Below are 25,779 nucleotides of genomic sequence, written 5' to 3' on the forward strand. Positions count from 1 at the left end.
GGGGCTGGGGCTGGGGGCGCTGCACAGCCAGTGTAGTGAATGGGATACTAGGGCTGGAGTGAGGAGCGAGACAGAGCCACAGGTGGCTCATCCGGGGGATCAGTGTCCTGGTGCTTAAAAAATGGCAGCGGGGGCACCTGAATTAGAGCTTCTCAAATGAGCTTTAGGTCAAGTGCCACTGCCATCATTTTTAAGCATGGGGATGCTTTTACGAGTGGAGCCAAGTGGGGTGCGGATGGAACTGGGCTGCCCGCTGTGGGCTCAAGGCTCTCTGCCCTGCTGCCTTTTCCCCAGGAGCTGCATGCTAGCTGTTCTGCATCCCCTGCCTGCCCCGCAGCAGGAGGCACAACTCATTGCCTCCACTGCCACTAGATGGGCAGGGGATGCGTGGCTCCCGGGGCAAATGCAGCAAGGCAGAAAGGCCCAAGCCCATAGTGGGTAGCCTGTCTCCACCCTGTGCACAGATCTGGGTGGGGAGGGCATGTGGGGATGCACGCAGCATTGGGGAGCTTCCCCCTCCCCCTGCATCCTCTGGATAAGCCACCCGCGACTCTGTCCCGCTCCTCACCCCAGCCCTGTGTTCCCATTCACCACCTTGGCTGGGCAGCGCCCCCAGCCCCAGCTCCAGCCCCTGTCCCTGTCCCACTCCCTCCTTCACCATGGGGGCCTTTATCTGTCCCTCCCATGTCCCTTCCTTCCTCCATGGCCCTTCCCCTCCACAAACTTACCTGCAGGGTGCTGCTCTCCACACTGGCCGGCTGCATTCCTGGCAGCATGCATGCTGCAGCTACGTGCATGCATGTGGCATCTGGGGGCCCCGGCCAGAAGGCATATTATATTTATTGGTATGTTACTGGCTACACTGGCCAAAAAAAGCTGATAGCCGATAATGTTAATTTTCCTTTTATCAGTGCCAGTCCAGTATGACACTGATATATCAGTGCACCTCTAAGAGAAGGGGGTGCAGGGAGAAGTGCAGAATGCACTGGCGTGGCGGGGTCTGGATAACCCACAGCTTCCAGCCCTCTTCTCCCTGCATCCTCTCTCTTGCCCTGAGTCTCCAGCATGTGGCCGGGTTGGTGCTGTGCTATATGCCTATGTGCCGGCTCAGACCATGTGGGTGCAGCTGGTGTGGCTCCCCAGCACGTGGCTGCACTCATGCGGCTGCACTCATGTTGACGACTCAGGGTTGGGGAGGGGTGCAGGGAGAAGCAGGGGACAAAGGTTAGGTTATCCTAACCTTTGTTCTCTCTGTCCTGGACTAGGCAATTATTTTGGCCGGAGGGCCACTTAGGGAGTTTTGGCGAGCTGTTTTGCAGCTGGGGGTGGGCGGGGGGGGTGTTGACCTGGTCTGCAGTGGCTCACCCAAACTCCCTAAGTGGCCCGCTAGCCCACCACTGTCTTACATAATTCTGAAGACAGAGGATCTCCCTGCCATTGGCCAAGCATTCAAGAGTCTCTGGGATCCACAGTTCTTTTTTGTAGATGGGGCGGAGTCCACAGTCCTTATTTTTGCTTGTTCTCTATGTATGATCTGTTCCCCTTCTTCCCCTTGGTCACTTTGACAATGGCATGGTCTTTTGCCCCTCTCAGGATGTTTGTCTGTCTATCATGTCCCTGGTTTTCCCAGGTTTCATCATGTTTATGTTGTGGTGGCACTGTTCCAGAGTGCCTGCTGCACACTTTGAAATCAAATCTGTTGTAGCCCTATGCTTCCTTTGGTTACACAGGTTATTTTCCCAACATCTTTTCCCATTGGCTACAGAATTAGTTAAAGTGCCCAAAACTGTTGTGTCTGTGCCATGCATTTGCCAATAAGGCCCTTCCACTTTGTTTGGTTTGTTCTTTTTGAACTAGGCTTTTCTACTCTTCTTTTGTTACATATCTGAAAAGTGCAAGGCCACAGTCAGAAAGCTATGTACAACTTTCACCCAGGTTCGAATGACACTTTGACTCTTGGGGGGTCTGCAGAAAAAATTAAACCAGTTTATTGATTAACAAGTCCACCTAAGTAAAGGAGCAATTTGATCAGGACCCCCTCCTCTCCCCTGCAGGTTATGATTTTCAAATCTTATAGAGGGGCACTCATCTCCTATGGGAGGGCTCAGCTCCTCCCCCCCAAGCTCCCCCTTAATTCTCACCCTGCTTTCACCTACAATGTGTATGTATTTCTTTATTGCTCACTTTGGGTAATTTTTTTCACACTATTTCAGGCTGCTCCTGGGATCGGAGGGCAGAATGAAGAAGAAGCATATCTCCCCATGTTTCTCACAGAGTTAATTCTGGAGATCAGTACATTGTTGTTTGCACCACCTTTGGAGGACTTCCAGGTTTGTGTAGAAAAGCATCAGTTTCTCTGGTAGTTGCAATGTACAAAGAAATGTCAGTGTTGCAGGTCAGATTTGCTGATGCCCTCTACCTACTTTGGGGCAGAATGGTTTCTGGTTATAACAGTAGTGTAAAAGAGCCCTTGCAAACTAGCAAAACCTCTGTTTTTGAGATCCCTAAAAACTGAGCTGGCTTTATGCACTGAATTTCAAGAATGCCTGTGTGCAGAAGGAGTTAATCCCATTTGAATACAGCATTTCACCCTTAACTGTACTCTGTCTAGTTGATCCCTCCCTCTTCAGGGTATAGGACACTTCCCAATTCACTGGTCAGAGTTTGCCAGCAGCCTTAGCTCTTTGACTGCCTTTTATTTGGGTGTCTTACATACTCCATCTCCACTAGAAGATTGAGAAGAGAATGCCATGTTGTAATGAAGAAATCTGGATAGCAGAGCTAATCTCCAAATGCAGCAGGCCCTGAATGTGTATTGGTTCATACAAAGACTGATATGTATTCACAGTAAGGACTCTAGGCTGCCACTGTAAAAATGGACTTTAGAGTGTAAATTCGTTTTTAATGACTCCTTTTCCCACCAGAAATATAAATGGTCATTTGTGCAAGTAAAAATCAGCCCACAATTTTAGTTAAAACATAGAGGAATGTTGTCCAGAGTAAAAAAAAAATCACTAAAATCCTGAGTCTGAAGTTAAGAGAAGGAAAATAATAAATCCCTTTGGTGTACAGGCAGCTGAGCCAGGCTAAGGTAAGATGCAGTGATGTCCTTACCTGCAATAGGCTTATTTTTATAAAATGTCCCACTTAAATTTAACAATGTCAAACAGCAAATTTCCTCCATACTGAAAGGGAAAACAGAAGAAACTCAACTTTTGACAAAGGCCGTGCCCCCAAGACATCGCCATACTTTGGACCCTGGGCAGCAGTGACACGTGGAGTAGTGTTGGTTGCCATGGTGCTAGTGGTGGCGGTGTGGTCACCTGCTGCCACAAACAGCAGCTATTTTTGCACTTCTTCCCTCTCAAAGGCCACACACCCAGGCCTGTTGTCCCAGTCACCTTACCTCAGTTATAGAGAAAAAAGGATCAATGCCTTTTTTTGCTTTGGAGAATCAAACTGGGTACATAGAAATTCTTTCCTGTCACCTCTAGTGATACCACAGTAACTTTCTGTATCAAGGGCAAGAAGCCGTGCTGTTCAGGAAAAGCATCTCTATTGCTGCACCCCTAAAACTACATTCACATCCTAATTTATTTTACATTTCAGGAAGGTTCCAAGAGCATTTATGGATGTTGTTTTCTATTGTCTAACAGGATGGTATTGCAGATATTGTACATCAGTTCCAGGAAACTGTGTTGTCTGTCGCTAATCTTGTACCCGATAAATACTTTGATGCCTTTACTCAGCCTGTCATTAATAACACTATTGAAGAAAAGACATGTGGTGAAGGGCCGAGCTTATCAACCATGTTTAAAGATGACAGGCATTTGCAGACTATCATCCAGCAAATAAAGGTACCAAACACTTTCCTTTTTTATATGATTTTTTTCTCCTCTCTTTGATTAAAATTAATTAATTAATGATGGTTGTGAGACTGTTTGAAGATATTGGGCCATATCCCTGAAAAACAGATTAAGGATCTCCGCTTTTGTAAAATACCATCATATTAGCCTTAAGACTAAACTTCAAAAAAGAGCAACCAGGAGGAAGACCCATTTGCTTTTGCATTAATTTTTTTTCTGAGGATTGGAACAGAATGGAACATTTGGGTCCCCATGGGTGGTCTTTCAAATTGTCATAAAGGTACTTAAATTTACTCAATCAAGTTTGTTAACCCATCCTAAGTACCCTCTAAACTTGTTAAAGTTATGCCACTCCAGCTGATGGTTATCTTCCTTCACAAAGGGTGTGACCCTATCACACCCTGACCACTCTGAGCACGCAGGTACAACTCACCAGTTTGCTGTGTGCTCCAGCACCCCTGTGCAAACAGCAACAGCAATCCTACTATCTATTAGGGCTACATGAAGCTTTGGTCCGATTCAATTCAGCAGAGATTTGGCCTGATTTGGTGGCCAAATCTCTGAATCTGAATTGAATCAGAGGACCCTTTAATCTCTCTGAATTGAATTGGAACCCTCTGAATCAATTTGGAGAGATTCAGAAAGATTTGGAGATTTGGACATAGACACAGCTTTAAATGTTTTCTACATACTTCTAGGTAGTAGGGGTTTGTGAGTGCTGCGATGCTGGGGTGAATGGAGTATCCCCCAGAAGCACTGGGGGCTCCCCAGGGTGCTTGGCAGTACACATGGAAGTGGACCAGAAGCACTTCTGGGTCCGCTGGGGAGTACGCTGGGCTCACCCCTCACCCCCCCCCACATCTCCCTCAGCTCAGTGACTGGTGCCTCCTGGGTCTGAGTGGGGTACCTGGGGTCCCCCTGCAGCCGATTGCTGAACCGAGGAGGTGCGGGGGTCCCCCCACAGCACGCTGCCTGGCAGACCTGGAAGTGAACTGGAAGTAGTTCTGGTCCATTTCCGGGTTTGCTGCCAAGCATGTGGAGGGTGTGTCGTCCATCCATCCCCCACCCCTGCACTCCTGTGGAATGCTGCATGTGCCCCAGCATTGCGGCGAACATGAGCAGCGCCTGCCACCTCAAGGTATGTAGAAAAAACTTTTAAAACTTTGTCTGTGTCTGAATCGGTGATTCACAGTGGCCGAATTGACTCAGGGACAGTGAGCTGAATCAACATATTGAATCACTCTCCCTGATTCGGGCCAATTCCTAATCTAATAGGGCCCTCTTTGCACACACCTACTATCTACCTCTGTGAAGAGAATGGGTCTCAGCACTGCCTTATGTTGTATGTATACAGTAAGCATGCTGGATATTGGCTCTGCTCCAGTATGAGTACTAACCCAACCCCGCCCCCACCCCCTGTCCCAGTTCAGTGAAACGCATGCAGTATTTTGGTTCTTTCTTTCTTTATTTTATTCCTTTTTTCCCCCCTACTCCATTCTCTTTACTTCTGCCTGCTGCCCTTCACTTCAAATGTCCCCTGCTGACTATGGCAGGGAATCCAGAGACCCCCACGGTGGTTTCCAACCTCTGAGCTAATGCCACCCTCCTCCACCCCACTACCCCAGGGGAGGGATAGAGTCCTGGCTTCTGTCCACTCTTTTCCTCACCAGTCACAGTTCTGCTGGTCTGAGATGTCATTAAGGCTTAACTTGTGACTGCTCTGAAGCTGTTCTAACTTTGTAACAGCATAACAGTCCACAGATTTAAAATATTTTAAAGGTAACCTGTAACAGCAGCATAATTACATTTAAGTGCCTGATAGGTGGACTAAGGTCTGTCTCACTGCCCCTAGGCTTGGTTAAGCTTAGAAAATAGTAGACACTGCACACCCATCTATTGAGACCAGCAAATGTCTTCATCCATATTATTAACCCAATGTTAAATGTCAGTGAGCTTGATTCACTATTCATCAAAACTATATTTGAACTGCTTAGTGAAAGTTTAAAATCACTCTCTACCCTATTACCAATCTAATGAACTGCATACTATTCCTCCATAGATTCTTTTTTGTACAAAAAACCAAAATTCAGCATATAACATTTATTTTTTTTATTAACTTCAATCAAAACAGATTGTGCATATTTTACATAATTGTGTTATATCTTTTATAAAACTTAGGAAACTGTTCATTCAGCATTTGAGGCAGCCAACTTATATGCAGATACTTTTGAAAGGTTTCGATTATTTTTCAAAGAAAATGAAAGTCTTGACTTGGAAGCGCTGAAACAGCAAGAACATGGTAAATTCTTTTTATTAGTAATAATTTAATTAACAGTGTTCTGCAGATAGTAGTGTTTTATTATGTTTGTTATTTCAACAGATATTTGCAGTATGTATTCTTGATTTTGTTATCAATTTTCCCCTTAAACCAGTTACCAGATTTTTGATAGATTACAGGCAGTCCTCAGACTTACGACATAATTGGTTCCTGAAAGCCTTAAGTTGAAACATTGTAACTTGGAACCAATTTTCCCATAGGAACAATGTTATAAATGGGTGATTGGTTCCTTTATGAACCTCATCCAGCTGCATCCAGCTGGTAAGTCTGTTGTATTCCCTCTGACCTTTTAGTCACTTCCACATCTCTGGATACCCCACTATTTCAGTGCTCATATCCCTATCAATTTTGTTCCTGCTAAATGGTCTGAGGCATGCAGCTGTATCCACACAAGTCTGCATCATCTACCACTTTCAGGGATGCATTTCCCCTGCCTCAGCCTTCCTTCACCAAGGCAGTTCAACTGGTGGCAGCTCAGTGGTCCGTTTCAGGCAGTTCCTCAAATACAGTCTCAGATTCTGGAAAGGCAGGTAGAGGCAAAGAACACCAATAGTGAGGAGATGAAGATCAGGGCCCTGCTGCAGTCTCCCTGTCCTTCTCTGTCCCTCCCTGCTGCCATCTCCCTGTCCCTCCCTTGAACATGCCACTACAAGTGGCACCAGAGAAATCTCACAAGTCCCTGGGTATCTTGTTACCCTTCTATGCCCAGCAGGCTCGACATACTAATAAACGAAGGATTGTTGGAGCCTATAAGAGGCCTATAACACATACAAGCTCACTACAGTGAGGCTTGAATCACTTGTATTCAAGTGGTTCACACCAGGCAGAATCCCAGTAGATGTTATGAATGGAAAGAATGTAGTTTTACATGTATAGGTATTTGGTACTTTTAGTTTTTACTGTAAGTAATGCCATTGATGTAAGCCAAATACAAACCTCAGTCAGAAGTCTATTTTTCTGACAATTCATTACAAACCTACCATCTCAGACCCCAATATCTGATACAATTTACTTCCTGAATCAGTTTCTTTTCTGAGTGTTAATATAACATTGTGTCACACCAGATCATGGTTGGTCAGGTCTGGGGGCACACGGAGTGCAGGGGAGCAAGCAGGGTCAGAAGGAGCATGCAGAATTCAAGTGCTCGGAAGCCAGAAGCCAAGAGGTCACTCCAAGAAGTAGGGGTGAACCGATAGAGATTTTTTGGGCTGATACCGATAGCCGATAATTAAGGGAGCATATCGACTGATACCAATTTCCGATACAGCTACCTCTAGCTGGTAAGTCCAGTGTGGTGGAAGGGAAGGGGGAAGGGAATGGGCATAAGGGGGGCAGCAGATCAACGCCCCCTGTGGTGAGGGAGGGGGCAGGGGCAAGGACTGCCCAGGTAGGGCAGGGGGGAGGGGCTGGAGTCTTGGCTTGTGACAGGAAGGCTGCTACCACTGCTGCTTGCACCCTGGGAGGGCACAGAGGGGGGGGTGTACCCCCCCAGATCCACACGGGGAAGGTAGGCTGCAGCTGGGGGTGTGCAGGGCTCTTCTCGGTGGGGACTGGGCTCGGAGTGGGTGCTGGCAAGACTGGGAGGGTGCTGCATCCACCTCAAATTTGGTCAGCACTTTGCTCCCAATGCCACAGCTGCCAGTCACCCGGTGCAGCTGTGTCTTAATGCCTCCCCTCTACCTATGAGCCGGGAAGAGCCGCAGCTGTGCTGGGCAGCTGGCAGCAGCAGTGCTGGGAGTGGAGTGGTGGCAAAATTTGGGGTGGATGCAGTATCCTTCCAGCACTGCTGGTGCCCACTCCGAGTCCCTGCCAAGAAGAGGCCTGCATAGCTCCGGCTGCAGCCCGCCCCACCCTGTCCCGTGCAGATCCAGGGGGTACACATCTCCCCCCCATCCCTCCCCGTGTCCTCCTGGGGTGCAAGCAGTGGCTGGAGCTGCCTCTTTCCCCTCCCTCCATGAGCCACGGCTCCAGCCCCCCTGCCCCGCCTGGACAGTGCCCGGCCCTGCCCCGTCCCCTCCCTCACCGCAGCGGGCATTGATCTTCTCCCCCCTTCCCTTCCCCCCCTTTCCACCACACCAGACTTACCAGTTGGAGGCAGCTCTCCATGCTGCTAGCTGTGCTTTTCACTGCCTGAGTGCTGCGCTGCATCTGTGTGCAGCGCAGGCATTTTATTGTTCAATATCCGATACAGCCATTGGGCTGATATCTGATACAGCCAGTTGTCTTTAGATCGGTACCTATCTGATATCAGACCGATATATTGGTGCACCTCTACCAGTAAGCCAAGTCAGAGAGCCAGAGAGCTGGGCAGAGTGCAGAGTCAAAAGGCAAGCTGGGTCAAGAAGCCAGGAGATCAAGCAAAAAGATGGAAAGGTTACAAAGCCAGGTTAGAAAGCCAAAGGGTTAGGCCGAGTGTGGAGTCCAAGGGCAAGGCAGGTCAGGTAGCCAAAGGATCAGGCAGAGTACAAGGCATGAGAAACAGCAAAGCAGCCTGGCTACCCTGTTGAGCCTTATTGCCCAGACACTTTCTGTTCCTGGGCAGGGATTTATAAGAAGAGAAGTAGGGTCAGCTAACCCTGATTGACTCCTCGGGTAGCAAGGGAGTAGGCAGATGGCCTTGATGGAGGCTTCAGGTTGCAGCAAGGGAGGTTTAGGTTGGATATTAGGAAAATCTCTTTCAATAGGATGATGGTGAAGCACAGGAACAAATTACCTAGAAAGGTGGTGGAATCTCCATCCTTGGAGGTTTTTAAGGCCTGGCTTGGCAAAGCCATGGTTGAAATGATCTCGTGGAGATGGTCCTGTTTTGAGCAGGGGTTTGGATTAGATGACTTCTTGAGGTCCCTTCCAACCCTAATTTTCTATGATGCTGGCCACCTGTATCTAACCTGGCTGGTCAGCTGTGGAGGTGGTGGACTGGAGTGAATAGTCAGTCTAGGCAGGCCAATATCCTAGGTTTAAGAGTATGCCATTAGCACATCGATAAGGTTTAAAACGTATAAAAGGTATCTACTTTTATGCTTTAAAGTGTAACTAATCATTATCTGTCTCAGGAAATGTTGAACCTTCTGTAGAGTTAGATTATTCCATATTTATCTTCTGTGGGGTTTCTTGTACCCTCCTTTTAAAGCATCTGGTACAAACAACTGTCACAGAAAGAACAGGTTAGCAAATAAGACCCTGTTCTGATATGGTATATCAGTTTCTAGGTTATGTTCCTAATGCTAATATACAACCAATTTAGAACCAACTGTTGGCTGGTATAGTTCCCTTCAGAACTGGTCAGAGCTGCCTGAAAAACGTAGCTTTCTTTTACTGTATCTGCTTCACATTGCATGACTGACAGCTCACTAACTAGCAGCAATCTAGTCATTCAAGGGGAAAAAAGCAACTTCCAGACAGGCATTCACACAAAGAGAAATCTATACCATACTTGTCTACACTGGGACACATTTTCTTATCAAATTAGTATAGAATTAACATAATATTTACATTTAGGAGAAGAGTATTTTTTTTAATTTTTCAAGTTTCTCCCCTGTTTGCAACAGATAGATAGATATAATTATAAGGGTAGTGAAATACTTGAACAGGCTCCCTTAGGATGTTATCAGTTTCACTGGAGATCTCGGATAAGTTAGTATGTATTAACCCTTCTTCAAAGGAGAGAGCTGGATTAGATGATTTCTTGAGGTCCCTTCTAGGCCTGTATTGCTATGGGTCTACAAATCTAACTGTATGGTTAATATTGCTTAGTGTCTGTACAGGATGGCAGTTAAGGTTGCATACTTAAGGTAAATGTGCCTTATTTGTGTCTTTCCTTACCATAAGATACATGCGTTTCATTTAATTTTACCCTCACTGAATTCCTTAGGATTGCAATGTTTGGGTTGTTTTGCTTTTACATAATCACAATATCCCTATGTTATGTTTTATTATAAATTTTATTAAGTGGTCCTTGTTCCAAAAAAACCAAAAGCATACCAGGCTGTACTGAGTGATCTTTCCACTGATGAGACCTCACCTGGAACACTGTGTCCAGTCTTGGGCACTATGCTTCAAAAAAAGTATGGAAAAATTGTCTAGTCACTTGTCTAGGATGGTTTAGATAAGCTGATCCTGTCTTCAGCAGTGGATTGGACTAGATGACTGCCTGAGGTCCCATCCAACCCTACTTTTCTATGAATCTGTGGTTCAGTAATTCAGTGCTTTAAAAACCCTTGTAAAATCTGCATCTCAGATGGATACATCTACCTAAGATCCTAATGTTTCAAGTTGCTCTGCACAGACGTGATACACAGACGGACAAAGCTTTCAGCATTTTGGTCAGATATATGTTCCCTAGGCATGAGCATTTCAGTACATTGTGGGCATTCTAGGCCAGTACTGCTGGTTCTAGTTGTGTTTTATAGGAGTCTCTGCCATTAGGGCAACAGTGCATGCCTTTGCTTCTAGTGGTTGATTCTGGTGTGGCTGATGAACTCAGACTGGTGGGGTGGGTGGAGTGGCACACAGGGTTGGGGGTTGCAGGTTGGCTGGGAGCAGGGGAGTTTGCAGCCTCCCCACTCCTGGCCAGAGTGCCCGGCTGTAAACCTGCCCCCCACCTGTCCCCCCCCCACCTGCTGGGGCAGGTGTGATGTTCCACCTGCCCCACCAGCCTGAGTTTATCAGCAACGCCTGGGTTGATTTCTTCCATATGCCTTAGCAAAGCCTCAGCATTTTACCCTGCCTTGTCATATGCCAAGGCAATGCCCATTCCCATTGCCTGTGTTTACTCATGGAGAGGAAGCATCATGCCTTTAAAAAAAGTTAATCTAATTTAAATTTTTTAAAGGCTCAGCTTTTGCTTTAGGCAAAGCTGCATGTTGTTTCTCATTTTATCCAAACTGAACTGTCTCTGTGTGTCTCTTAATGCCGAATCTTAGGCTGGAAAAAACTAATGCGTAATGTGTATAGCTGCAGTATATTGTTTATTTGAGAAGCATAAGTTTGCATTTGTTTCTGTTTAGATAACCAGAGTCCTAGATGTGTGTGTGTGTTTTCTCACAGTTTATGACTACATGATACAATTAGAAAAACACTTTACAAAGCTGTCTTGAAGCAAAGTATTGGTTATTATTCTTAGCTTCACAATGTAATTATAATTCACAGGTGTTGATTTCTTTGCTGAACAACTGGAGAAGTATCACAGAGAACACAAAGATGCTTTGGCTATAAAGCAGCAGAGAAATTTAGGCTTGTTGCTCATAGATGCTAAAAAATTAAAAGAAAAACTAATTCCATCACCAGTGCGCTGTTTGGAGGTAATTCTGAAGATAATATGGAATACATTCTTGTGATTTCAGTTTCTCTGGTCAGTGACTGCCCAATACTTCAAGCAGAAGAGCTACACAGTGTCTTTTGCTTGAAGTCATACTGTTATTTATAGTCTAGTCCCCAAAATATTATAATATCTCCAGCATTTATCAGGGTTTCACTGTGCTTCTTAAATTGCTGTATACACTAACCTTGCAGCTGTTTGCTACCTCCTTAAGATACATGGGAAAATATCTCAATGTGGAACTTGGCACAATATTCTACTGAATAAGGAAAGAGCACATGACAGCAGGACTCTCAGATCTAGCTGCCTGTTGTTCTTGGGTTGAGTTTGAGGTTCTCTACTATAAAGCACCCAATGGCCTGGTACCTCATATTCTGAGGAGCAGCCTCTCTCCCTGTGGCACACAGCTACAGTTGAAGTCAACAGAGCTCTCAAGCTGGAACTCCCTTGGCTAAAAAGAAAGGAGCTGCTGGAAGAGGCAGTGTTCATGAGCAAGCACAAGTCTTACAATTCATGCCCCTTTGGTTTAAAATACGCTAAGTCTTTAAATGTCTGGTCATGACATAGAACCTATCTGCCTATGTATGTATTTCAGCAAACTGTGACAGTTGGAGATATATTTATTTTTAGTGGAAATAAGAGTGTTAGGAGAGTTCGAGTGGCAGTGTGCCATAGATTTCTTGGGGTGGTGGTGAGGGAAGGCTTCAGAGGAATATACCTTTTTTTTTTTATTTTGTAACTATGTATTGTAGTTTTTTAATTAATGGCGAAGATGCCTAAAATCCAAGAGCTTCAGATAGATTTTTTGTATTTTGTTGTATTTATGTCCAGATAAATATTTATAATCCAGATAAACATATGGAGGCCATGTTAAAATTGCCTTGGAAAAGCATGACTTAGAATTTTTCGACTAAAATCCCAAACTTAATATTGCAGCAATATATATTTTTTGTGTTCCATAGTATTGATGGAACCCTGCCTTTATTTGTTTTTCACCATATACATCCTGGACCCCTAAGGGCATGTCCTCACAAGTACGCATGTGCAGTTTGCCGTGCTGCAGACAGCACACACTGTACATGCAGGTGTTTGTTGCGCTGCTAATTTGCAGCTTGGTGGGTTTTTTAAAAATTGGGATATCCCAGTGTCAGAAAAGACCTGCACTAGAAACTGGAGCCTGGCCAGCCAGAGCCACACTCTGGCAGCCAGCCATGGCGCTGTGCACCTGCATTGCTGCTGCTGGAGCCCTATGAGACCCTCAGAACCACAGGTAAGGCTGCTGGGGCAGCCCAGGTGCTGGCCTCAGCCTCCCCTACCTCACCTGGTGCAACTTGTTGCATGCCAGAGCATGCGTGCAGGGGTGTTCCCCAGGGACAACTGGCAGCAGCACAAATATGTGCTGCTGTTAGCTGTCCCCAGGGAAAGCACATTCCTGCTCATGAGGACATGCCTTAAGTGTGCAGCCTTTGACCTTCCAGGCAGAGAAGCCTGGAAGACATCCTTCTCCAGATTATCTTCACCAGTTCTTTAGCTGTTTTGAAAAGTTGCTAGTCAAAGATTCAGACACCATTTATCTTAAGGCTGAACATATGGTCTTTGTCTTCCATCTGGCTGCTGCTGCTGCACGACTGCAGTTCTCTGTCATGCAAGTAGTCTCATTGAATTTTGTGGGATTACTCATGCAAGGAAGGATTAAAGGATAGGGCACAAGATTAGGGGTGAACAGTTAACCAAGATTTTCCACGTGACTAAGGTAGGTGCTTGCACAGCTTTTACCTCTACTTTTAGCAGCATCTTACACAATCTATTATTTTTCTTTCCTTTTTAGGTCATTAATGATATGCTTCCTGTTATTGGAAAGAAAAAGGTGGCTGCCATTATAGCTGAAGCACAAGATGCCAAATTTAAACTCGAGTTTCTCCCCTCCACAACTACAGAATATGTTAATAGCTTGATATTTCTTGATGAAATACAGGAAAGAGTAAGTTCAGGAAGTGGAAAAGAGGGTCACTGTCTGAGTCAGATGAGAGCATATTTTCTGCACATATTTTCTTGGAAAAGGTGGGACAAGAGAGGCTGTACATATGGGCAGGAATGGACATTTGAGCTGATCATCATTATTGGGTTAACAGGGCAGCTGATTGGTGAGAAGTGTTAGCGATAAAACTCTTTCTGATTAAACAGAACATCACAAGCATCACAAGTCCAATAATCTACCATCGTCCTTGTAGAAGCAGCTTGAAAAAAACCCTTCAAGACCTTGGTTACTGCCCGTCTCCCTGGAGTTACTTTCTTTTTTGGGCAGGCTTCTGGTGCACAAACCTTGATGGAGGAGAAGGTGCACCTGAACTTTATTCCATGAATGTCATTTTTCTTATCTTGGCAACCTAGCTAGCAAAGCCTAGGATTGTTTTTGATATGTAGATGCCAGGTAATAGCACTGCTTAAACAGAGGGTGTCTTCAGCCTTTCCCCTTGTTAGTCTGAGAACAACACCTGAGATCCTTGGACAACTAGTTCACCCTTCCAGGTTCTGCCTATTCTTTAAAATAGTGGCAGAGAACCAGAAAGGTAACCTAATAGAAGCCTAACACAGGACCCACATAGCAGGTACAGGTTAGTTGCTTGACTTAGTTGCTGAGTTGCACCAGTGGAACTAACTCCTGTCATGGGAGATAGGAGTTCACTTTCAAACAACACCAACATTTGTTTCTAATTCAGTTGTTTCATCGGTGGCCCAGATTGCAACACATTAAAATTTCAAGAGGCTGCATTAGGAACTACTATGCTTCTTATAGAAAAGACAGTCCAACTTCTTATCATTGTGCTTGCATACTTATCCATTCTAGGACAAATATATATCTGTACTTATACACCCCTTGAAGTTTGGGAGTTACATTTAGTGTTGTATCAGTGTTAGAACAGTCATTTACATTTTTGGTTACTGTATCAGTGATTTTTATTCTTAATTTAAAGCAACTATTCTCATTCCTGTCACCTCCTCAGGAAGGATCAGTAATGATCCTGAAAATATGGCCCTCCAAATAGGTGTTTCTGGGTGCATCGGCATATGCTATTAATACAGAGCAATAAACTCTGGCACTTATTGTGCTGGAGTTTATTGCTCCTGGGTGGGCGTCTTTGTATCTTCATCAGAAATTTATAGAAATCTTTTTGTAAAGACCTTTCTTACCTTGTTAAAGTAAGATAATAGTTTGGACAGCTGTACAGCTCCAAGATACTTTTTCTGGTTAAAACCATAGTATTCTAGGAAGACTTACAGTGGTCTAAAGACTTTTTAAAAAACAACCAACTTCCCATGAGGCTGGGTAGTGTTAGAAAAGGATGCAGGAAGGCTGATGCAGTGACAGAATGCTTTTTTAGTGGGGGGGGCCTCTGTATGTGCAGGTAAAGGCACAATGGGGCCTAATACATGATCCACACATGCATGGCAGGAATTACTGTTGTGTGTTTGTGAATCTGATCCCATCATGCTTATTGCTGGTACAGGGGGAGCTTGATCTCAGGCTTCCCTAGCACTGGCAGTAAGCAAGCTCCTACAGCTGGGAGCCTCATTAACTGACCTGGCCTTCTAGCAGTGGGGATGCCCCAGGGGTCCCTGTGGCAGAGAGACCACAGCTCATGTGGTGTCATGCACCTCTACAGTTGTGAGACCACAGCTGAAATGGTGTCCCAACCTCTGGGGCACCTCATGCATCCACGTGTTTGGGAGACAACAGTTGACCACAGCTGCATGAAGCATCCCATGGCTGGGATACTGCATCAGCTGTGTTCTCCTAGCCAGAGGGCTACGTGGGGTGCCCCTGAAACTGGGAGTCTTGGGAAGAGGCTCCCAGCCATGGGACCATGTGCTCCTGCAGCTGGGAGTCAGCATCAGCTGGGAGCTGATTGGGGCTCCCAGACACAGGGGCACCTGGCCACATACTCAGTTAATGGCATGATACGAACCAACTACAGAGTTATTACACAGCTGTTACACAGTTGTCTCATTCAGTTCTAATGTTGCCTTTGGTCTTTGAGTGCGGTGTTTTCCTTCAGTATTATCATCCCTTTCTCCTTTCATGCTTTCTTTCCTTCCCTTTTGCTGAGTTTCTACTAATTGTTAAAGTTCTGTAGTCCATTCCAGTTGGCTGAATGGACAGTGAGCTTAAAATATTCTTCTTGGAGCAGGAAATTCATTAGTCTGAACTATTTCCTCCTTTCATGTATAGGTTATTAGTTTGTTTAGGGTCTTAAGCTTGCGAGTTATTTGCTGGGCTGACAGTATAGTTTACCAAGCTTGCATACAGGGAGCTGTGGTATCAGAAATCCTTGGCAGGAAGCTGCCTTTGAATGTTGAGAGGTGGTATAACCAGCTCAAAAATTCTTTCCAGATTAACTGTGCTTTTTGTTGTGAGCAGACAAATCTCTAGGTAAGGGCGAACTGTCTCTTTTTAGTTTCTGAATCTTGTCTTATTATTTCCTTTTGAATAATGTATATGTATTATAGAATCCCCAGGTGAGGAATACTGTATTTAAGGTTAATTTCAATGTTCTGACAATTGGAACATGATGTATTTTCTCGTATACAATATGAATGCACCTTCCTCCCCCCAGAAAAAGAACTGGGTAGGCACCTGGCTGGGGTCTTATGACCCATCCCACCCCCAGTGCTCCTTCCTGCTCATGGCAGGGGGTCGGACTTGATGATCTGTCTAGGTCCCTTCCGACTCATTGATTCTATGAACTGGAAATTAGAGTTTACGTTTTATGTTAGACACATGATAAGAACAGTTTCTACTGCATGCTGGGCAAAAGCGAAAGTAAAAACTGCATGGGACTCACTGGTAGCAGAACAATTAGCAGGCTCAGTTCTGTCCCTGCTGCTACTCAATGGCCATGTCTACATGACACACTAACTGCGCAGTAACTCATTCCTGCTGCGCCGTAGCGTCGTATGGCATGACGTTTGATGCAACACTACTGCACAGTAGTAATAAGGGACTGCATAGTCAGCATTATCTAAAAGTTGTTCATCGATGCAACTGCACAGTAACTGCAGTTGTTGTACGTACAAGTACTAAAATGACTGTGCAGTCAGCGTCTCATGTAGATGCAGCCAGTTACTACAAGGCAAGATCTTACTTTTTCATTCTACCTTTAAAAAATAAGGGGTGTATTTTATTCTGGGGCATGTTGTATGCAAGAAAATATGGTAACATTCTCTTTAGTAAAGGAAGCTACAGTGAAGAAGATGCCATTCTAACCCAACCTGTCTCTGTCCTCCAGTAACCTAACTATAGTCTCCTGTGATATTCTCTAAGCAGTATTGAGATAAGAGACTAACAAATACAGGGATAAAATTAACCTGTTTATCTGTCTATGTAAATAAAATCTTTTACTGGATCTGCTCTTATGACCAGAGGCTATTTTTAAGTCATGTTTATTAGTAATAATTATATTCATATTCTAACTGTAGTTTGATACTATCAGCAACATAGCTAGGATTAAATAATGGTGCAGTTAAAAATGTAGTTTGTTCAAGATAGTGTAAATGTGATTATTTGTGTAGATTGAAAGCCTTGAAGAAGAAGCAAATGTGGTAACACAGATGTATCAGCTTATTGAACAGTACCAAGTCCCTGCACCTCCTGAAGATTTTGCTCTTTTTGCAACTCTGAAACCATCAATTGTTGCAGTTCGCAATGCTATTGACAAAGCTGTGGGTGAAAGAGATACCAGCATTACTCAGTTTTGTCAGCATTTAGATCAGGATGTTTTAGAGCTAAATGAAGAAGTAAAAGAAGTGAAACAGCAAGCTCAGGTATGTAGAATGCAGTTTGTATTCTCTTTTTCACTTTTTATCAAAAAACTCCCAAAAACAAACAAACAAAAATCCAAAAAATCCAAAAAAAACCCCCAGCAGCAGTCAGGACTGTGAAGTTATAAAGGTTCTGTTTAACTCTGTAAACATATCGGGCATTTATACACATGCTCCAGGAGTGGGGTGGGGTGGGTGGTGGGGAAGCGCTTTTATTAGATTGGTTCCAAGAGCTGCTCTAATTAAAGTGCCTGGAGCATCTCCTGTATCGGTGTCCCTGTGCTTAAAAAGGGTGGTGGGGGCACTTTAACTAAAGCTTGCTTGATGAGCCCCACAACCATTTTTAAGTGCAGGGACACTGATACATGAGACACTGGAGTCTGCTGAAGTACGGTAATTACCACACTCCAGTAGACTCAATTAAGTATCAAAGTTTCCAAAAACAAGATTCCTTACATACAAAATAAGCAAAAGATTCCTTATATACAAAATGTGCCTTTTAAGCACTGAAAATACATGGTCCTGTTTTAAATTGAACTGTATCAGCTGAAGGGTTGCACCTTATTTCTGGAGACAGGATTTCCTGAAGGCAACTCCCTGCAGTGCAAAGGACTAAGATAGCTGTGTTCTGTATTATATCTCAATTTGCAGTCAAAATAGGGTCCTGTTTGGCCCAGGTGCTGCCCTGCCACCCCCTGGCATGCAGTGGGGCTGGAGCAACTCCATGGCTAGATTTCCTTTCTAGGAAGCCTGGATGGCACTGGCCCCAGCCCCATGGTAGCAGTGGGAAGGAGCATGGGCAGCCCTAACCCAGTGTGCCCTGTGCCTGCTCCAGACTCACCCGTCTGGGCTGAGTAGCAGCAGCACCACCGGGCAGAAACTGTTGCTCAGTGCAGAGGAAAAGCGGCTCCTCCCTCTCGCCACTGCCAGGCAGTTCTCGCTGCAGCCACTTGGAGCGAAAGTTTCTGTCACTGCTGCCTCTGGGCTGCCCTGTGGCTGCTTTGCACTGTCATTGCTGCCCCAGTGGGCAGCCCAGGGGTGGCAGTGATGCCTGCAGAGATTCTGGGCAGCCTGGCACAGCATGGGCTCCAGGCAGCTGCAGTAAGGACTGTGCAGCAGCGGGAACCAACTGCTTTTCCCCTGTGCTGAGGAACAGTTTCTGCCTGGTGCTGCCACTGCTGCTCAGTCTGCATGGGCAAGTCTGTAGCAGGTGTGGTGCGTGCCTATTTGGGGCTGCACACGCTGATCCTTGCCGGTATGGTGGGGCTGGGGCCAGCAGCGGTGACAGCCAGGAGCTGCTGCCACCTGGGCTGCCTGGGAAGGCAGTCCTGCCGCAGTGCTGCTCCAGCCCTGCTGCGTGCCCAGGGGTGGCATGATGTGCCATGGCCAGGTGGTGCAGAGTGGGTGCAGGGCACGCTGGGGCTGTGCACTGCTGGCAGTAGAGGGGAGGTCCTGCAGGGTGCGCAGGTTCTGGGCTGCTGTGGAGTGGATGCTGACTGGCTTAGGGGGGCATGCATGGGGGCTCCTATGCTCACCCCACCATAACCTGAAACCCCTCCCCACAACTACACCCTCCCCCACACATAATCACACACCCCACAAACACAACACACTCCCCAACAGTCACACCCACATGCCTCTGGGGGGAGCCCTGTGCACTGCTACATGCACACAGCCCCCCACAAACCGCCATGTCCACACCCCACAGCTCCCCACAAACCCCATACCCACCCACCCACAACCCTCCTATACTCCCCCCCCACAATTGAAAAGAGTAAGACTTCATTTTGAGCTATTATGGAATCACCTGTACATACACAGTACAAACGCACATAAATCAGGACAAACTATTTTTTTAAAATATAGTTAAACTTTATTTTGGATGTTTGATTTTTAGTATATAATTTATTTATTTTTTCTGGTTGCAAGATGGAAAACCCCCTTCCCAAAAGGAGTGCTTCCAGGGGCAAAGGGAGGGACTTCTGGTGGCAAAGGTCAAGGGTTGAGGGGTGGGACTTCCAGTCCCTAGATGGCGACCAGGGGGCGGAGTGCATGTCATGGGGTGTGGCCACCTTGTAGTCCTCCAGCTGAAATAATTGCCCACCCCCAATTTAGGGTATGGCCCAATCTATTTAATTTCTAAATCTCTTACATCAAATCAGATATGTATGAGCTTACAGCATGGTGGATCTTGCAAAGACTGGGGGGATGGAATTGGTTGCCACAGAATGTCTTGAAGTTTCAACAGCCAGTCTCTTTTCTTTGTACCCTTCCCTCCTTGTGGGGATTCATCAGCTTTGTCCTCTCTATACTGCTGTGTATATATATACTTCCTGCTCTCATCTAAAGTCCTCCTCAAGTACTGAGGTACCATGAATTCCAGGATGCTAGGCTCTCCGCATTCTTGGGTGGCATGGACCTCAAGTGGAGTCTCAAAAATCTAGACTTCCCCATGCCTGACAATACTTAGTGGGGTAAGGTGGGGAAGCATATGGGAGAGAAGATGTACGACTCCTGATGTTCAGAGACATCTTGAATATATAGATTAAAAAAAAATAGAATGTTTCATATTATATAAAATAGCTGATTATTGCTTTGACTGTGGGTTTTCCCCACATTGTTGTACGATCTCAGGTTCTGGGAAAGTCATATTAATGTGTAATGCCAACCATGGCATAGCGAGGTGCCATGTTTATAGTATCTTCATTTTGAACCAGTGCAGCAGGCCATGTAATGATAGAAAAATTGACAGTAAAATCACTGGCAGACACTCTAGTGAATGCTCTAGATGTTCAGGTGACCACTGTGGTTTACTCCCACAGACAGCAAACTGAAGATTGGGGGTAAAATAAGATAGTTTTAGTTGTAAATAGAGGAAATCTGTTTTTGGAATCTTTGATACTTAATAACCGTTTCCAATAATTATTAAAGAGGATTAAATCTCCTTGCACATACATTATACTATATATTTCAATATTGGAATGTTGCTCTTATGCTTCACTGAATTTAATCTTTCCATTGGCCTAAAATATGAGACATTTATTTCAGTGCTTACTACAAGCTGAAGCTAGAACTGACAATAAAATGTTTTGCTAAATAGGATCCACAGATTTTGGATATTGCAGCTGACCAAGACAAAGTAAACCAAATTCTTACGGACTTACAGAACATTCTGGATGAGCTACAGAAACGTGCGTTCCAGTATAAATCCTACCAGAAGAATTTTAAGGTATTTTTTCCCCACAAGTACCAGTACTTGTTTTACATTTATGAAACCTGAACTGAGGGTTTGTTTTTGTTTCCTTCAGTGTTAAAGAAACAGATATTTCCATTTAGCAAAATTTCATAAATATCAAGTTGCTTGTTGGCGATTCCTTGGTAATACCCGCTTTTCTGCCTCAGTCTGCTTGTGCACAAATAAAGGTTATATTGATACATGTTTTATTATTTTATCTTTGTGATGCCCTAACTAAAACAGTTGACTTTGAGAGCAGTACATTTAGAAAGAGGCTTTATGAAAATTATGAGCTGTTTGAATTGTATGTGGGATGCTACAGGGAACTAACAAAGGCCTCTCCACAATTTTGCCTATAGATTTTGGATTTGTCTGTAACAGTTTCAACAGGAGAACCAGCTGGTATTTGCTGTTTGTAAAATGGTCTACTGCAGTGGTGCCCAACCTTTTTGCCCAGTGGGCCAGACTGGCAGTGTCCAATCTGTCTGTGGACCGGATTGAGCTGGTGTTTCTGATCCAGTGCCAGGGTAGGCACAGCGGGCACCAAGTGGTCACACAGAGGGTGGCAGTGGGGCAGAGAGGCCCCACTGGAGCTCTGCAGAGGAAAGGAGCTTGACTTGGCTCCATGGAGAGAGAAGGGGGCATGGCCCAGCCCTGATCCAGAAGTGGGGGTGGGGGCATGGCCCACCCCACAGGAGAAGGGGTCTCAGCCCTGACCAGCCAAACAAGGCTTGGGGCTTGTGAATTTGGCAGAGGGAAGGGGGTGACTGTATTAATGGATGCTGCCACCAAATTTCCTGCGCCACTGAGAGCCCCACCAGGCCACCCACTCCTGGCAGGGTGCAGTTTTAGGTCATGCCCAGGACCAGGAGCCTCCTAGCCATCCCCTGCAGCTCTTCCCTTACCTCCAGGATGATCCAAGAAGCCTTGTAGCCAGGCAGTGTTGCTGCCTACCCTGCTAGCAGCAAAATGCCCTGCTTATACAGGCAGCCCTGAATCAACCGTGGCTGCCGCAATCAGGCGCCTGCCGGCTGCTTGGCTCAGGTCTTGAAGTGGCAGGCACCTACAGTGCCCTGCCACAGTCTGCACTAACGGAGCTTTCAGAGTCCTGTGCAACTACCTGTCACATGGCTACCTGTTCTCCCTTAAAGGCTTATTCAACGAGGAAGAAAATACACAAACAAGAATACAATAAGGCACAATCTTCCACGAACAACGAGCTGGACTAGATATCTCAACAGGTCTTCTTGTTTATTTAGAGTCTGTGAATCTGTTGGGCTTTGAGGTTCTTTCAGGTCTATGAGCATGGAGGAGCTGGACAGGTTCCTCTGAAGATGGAGTCTTGTGAGAGGCACATTAAAAATCAGAAGTGATAAAACTAACTTGTTACTTTTGTTGTCTGAGGCCTCCTGAGAGTTAGATGAGATATGTCTCAGCAAATTTTTGTGCATGTCTTTAAATATAATATTGATGAAAAGTGCAGCTAGCTGGGGAGCTTGCAAGTTTTTTGAGCAACATCACTTCAGGAAATACAGGCTTCTAACAAGTTACCAGCATTTCTGAAATAGCCAGCATGGTGTACAACTCTTGTTAGTATGGCATTTGACAGTGCAATAGCTAAAGCTTCTTTCTAGAGTTTCATTCCCAGATGTTAAAGCACTACTGGCTATAGCACTGTATGTTATAACTTCTGGGAACTGTGTTGGGGGAGACTAAATTAGATGAGTGTGTAAATGGGCTGCTTTGAGTAACTCCAAAAGTACAAGTGTATTTGAAATAGTATCATACTAGAGGGGTACATTGCATCAGCATCTCAGTGCTGCTAGAAAAATGGATTCTTTTGGAAGTTACCATTTTTAGAGGTGCACGGGTATATCGGTTGGGTAACAGATCGGCACTGATAAAAGGAAAATTAACATTATTGGGTTTTTTTGGCTGTTGTAGCCGATAATGTCCGATAAATACGCTGGGGCCTCCGGATGCCTGGGTTCCGTCTTGCACCCACAGGGCTTGGGTCCCTGGACACCTGGGTTCCCTCCCACAAGCTGGGGTGACCCCAGATACACCCCCATCCCCTCACTAGCAGGTGGGCTGAGCTGGAGCAGAGCAGCTGCTGTGGTGTCCTAGGTGCTGATGTGGTGCATTATGGACTGCGGACTGGGGCTGGGTCAGGCATTGTAAAAGGTACTGAATGCAGCAGATGTGACTGAGGTGGGGAGAGGTGGGTGCAGCTGCCCAGCCCGGCCCAGCAGGACTCAACCTACAGTGGCGGGGGGTCTGCACACCAGGGGCCAGGGGCAAAGCTTGGCAGGGGTCAGGGCAGCTGCTTCCCCCCTGCTGTGTGCAACAGGGTCTGTCCCCTGGTGCGAAGGAAGCCTGGGGGCGGGGAGTGGCACTTTAATTAGACTGGCTCCAAGACCCACTCTGATTTAAATGCCCAGACATAGTCTAGTCCTGGGCAGCCTCAGGCTCAGGCAGGTGCCCCAAGCCTGGGGGTGAAGGGCAGGGGCTGCACGTGGCACGGGACACTTGCGGGTGCTCTGATCAGGAGATGGGGGCGGCACTTTAATTAGAGCAGCTCCGAGAGCTGCTCCAATTGAAGTGCCGCTGTGTTTTCTGTATCGGCATCTCTACTTTTAGACATGGTGGTGGAGGTCCTTGAACTAAAGCCTGTTTGATGAGCTTTATTACTAAACGTTGGTTATCAGATTGGTATTGGACAGTATAGTTGGTTAATAATTAACTGTCAGTATCGGCCAAGAAAATCTTAATTGGTGTACTCCTTACCATTTTTCTGGCTGCTAATCTAACAACACCTTTGGGTTCTACCTAAGTGGTAAATAAGGGCTTAATTGAACATAATGCCATATGAACGCATGAGTAGTTAAGCAATCAAGTATTTGCATCATATAAACTCATCAAGTGCAGGTATTATAAGCTGTTACACGGAAAGAATACTTCTACCTGTATTTAAATGGAAAGAGCTGTGTTAATGAAGTCTCCATTCCTAAACAGCTTTTCACAGAACAGTTTAGAAATTATTCAGCAAGATGCAATATTTACTAGAAGCTGTAGGTAAAAAAGAGTCAAGACATATGACCGAGTTCTCAATGGCTCAGCATCTTTTGCAAAAGTGTATTTAAGAATTGTCTTATAAAACCAGTTATTTGGTACTAAAACTGTCAGTGTAAAAAGGTGATATTCCATTTTCCTCCTCAATGTTAACTTCATAATCTGTCAGATGTAAACTGGGGAATTTTAAAATTGTAAGTTTTGTTGTTTTAGAATTGGTTGTATTAGAAAATAACTTGTTTTTAAATTTCCCTTCAAAGGTAGAAGTTGCAAAATTTGATGCTTTGGAAGAAGTTTGTGCAGAACTGAAACTCAAACAGTTGCTTTGGGATTCTCTTTCTGAATGGGAAATACTCCACACAGAATGGATGGAGGTAGAATAAATGCACTGATTTCTAAATGAACAGCTATAAAGTTATCTGTAGTAAAGTTTATAGTATATAATTCTGTTTTATATAATATGTAAAACACTATACATGTCTTTTATATTTCAAAAAGAGCACTCTAGGCTTTAATATCTCTTGAGTAGTAAAAGGTTACTGTGCAGCTGATCAAAGAGTTACGTAAATTCTTCCAGGAAATGCTTCTCAGATTTTTCTGTGCTATCTAATGAACATTGTAAAACCTGAATGATATGGCAGGATTTGTGCAGATAAAGCAAGATTTATTCTGACAATAGCAAGTCATTAGTCAAGGCTAATTGACCCTTCTGAGCGCATCCAGATGAGTGTGCACATGTGGCTTGTGGCACCACAAACCACATGCATCACACATGCAGGCAATTGCCGCTAATATGCAGCCTGGTGGGTTTTTGTGACACCGGGATCTCCCAGTGTCACAAAAACCCCATACCAGAAAAAAGCAGGGTGGCGCACATGGTAATGGTATGTGCTGCTCGAAACTGGAACCTGGCCAGCCAGAGCTATGTTCCTGCTGCCAGACAGGCTCCATGCACCTGGATCGCCACTGCTGCAGCTCCAGGAGGGCCCCAGAACCCCAGGTGCTGGCCTCAGCCTCTCCTACCCCACCTGGGGCAACTTGCTATGTGCCAGAACACGTGTGCAAGAGTAGTGGCACGAATATCCAGTAGTGGCACGAATATATGCCACTGATATTTATCTCTGGGGAATGAATGTCTCCGCTCCTGTCACACAAACTGCAAAAGGCAAACAGAAAAAATATATCACTGGTCCATTGTAGGCAATTGGTCTTAGGTAACTTTTCTTTATTCTCTCTTGTTCTGTTCCATCTAAAATATATAGGAAGTGCAGCTTGCTGTGGTCAAGAGGACACTCCACAGCCTGAGTGTTAGTTATTTGTGTATCAGCAAACAAAGCTGCTAATACCAATTTGTTCATACAATTATTCAGCCTCTTCTATCCAGCAACAATGTCCTACAACAGTGATTTTTCCATGAGACCACTAGAAAAGGGCAAAATTAGAAGTACAATTAAGCCTTGTTAAGGACTCTTCAAATGTGAAGGATCACATATTCACAGATCCATGCTCCCTACAAGTGCTAAGTGCTCTCTAGGCATCTTAGAGTTATGCCATTTGAAGTGAGGATTTTCTTTGAGCTGTGCTATCCAGCTCAACTTTTCCCAACTTCTAATTGTTCATGGGAGATCAAATAACCAATCTGCAGTCCTCTAGTTTCCCAAGTAGCTTCCAGGTGTACTAGCTGTCTTTCTGGACTCCAGTCCTTCTCCCATCCAGTCACAGCCGAGACAGTGGAGCAGCAGCTGGTGAGTGAAGAAGGAAGCTGTCTGACTGCAGGGAGAGTGGGAGGGGGAGGGAGGAAGGGAGCTGCCCCACTACTGAGATGGGGAGCTATACCCACAGCACAACACAACATACAAAGCACAACATGTGTTCACAACACAACATGACGCACACACTTGCAGCATAGCATGACGTGCATGGAGGTGGGGATGTGCACCTCTGGCTGCTGCCCAGCGGCACTATCAGGGTTCGTTGTGTGCTCTTGGTTGGGCTGTGTTCTGCCCTGTGCAATCAGGGACAGCCACTCCCCCACTGCTGCCCCCCTGCCCTCCCTGTACTGCTTGGCAGTACCCAAGAACAAGTCTGGGGATGGGGTGTTTACATGTGTGCGTGCATGTGTCTGCATTGT

The 25,779-nt window shown here is 45.4% G+C and overlaps 1 protein-coding gene across 1 annotated transcript in view; it reads left to right on the forward strand.

Moving 5' to 3' along the window:
• The window catches only part of DNAH6 (dynein axonemal heavy chain 6), a 244,646-nt gene that overhangs the window by 25,848 nt on the left and 193,019 nt on the right, over window positions 1-25,779 (forward strand). The window contains exons 10-17 of the mRNA XM_019555221.1: window positions 2,214-2,330; window positions 3,657-3,857; window positions 6,045-6,165; window positions 11,353-11,504; window positions 13,350-13,502; window positions 17,093-17,344; window positions 20,442-20,570; window positions 23,909-24,022. Of these exons, the coding sequence (XP_019410766.1) occupies window positions 2,214-2,330; window positions 3,657-3,857; window positions 6,045-6,165; window positions 11,353-11,504; window positions 13,350-13,502; window positions 17,093-17,344; window positions 20,442-20,570; window positions 23,909-24,022 (1,239 nt within the window). The remainder of the gene's footprint in view (window positions 1-2,213; window positions 2,331-3,656; window positions 3,858-6,044; window positions 6,166-11,352; window positions 11,505-13,349; window positions 13,503-17,092; window positions 17,345-20,441; window positions 20,571-23,908; window positions 24,023-25,779) is intronic.

This window comes from Crocodylus porosus, unplaced genomic scaffold, assembly GCF_001723895.1.
Source record: "Crocodylus porosus isolate Cpor-Errol unplaced genomic scaffold, CroPor_comp1, whole genome shotgun sequence".
In the NCBI taxonomy this organism is placed as follows: Eukaryota; Metazoa; Chordata; order Crocodylia; family Crocodylidae; genus Crocodylus; species Crocodylus porosus.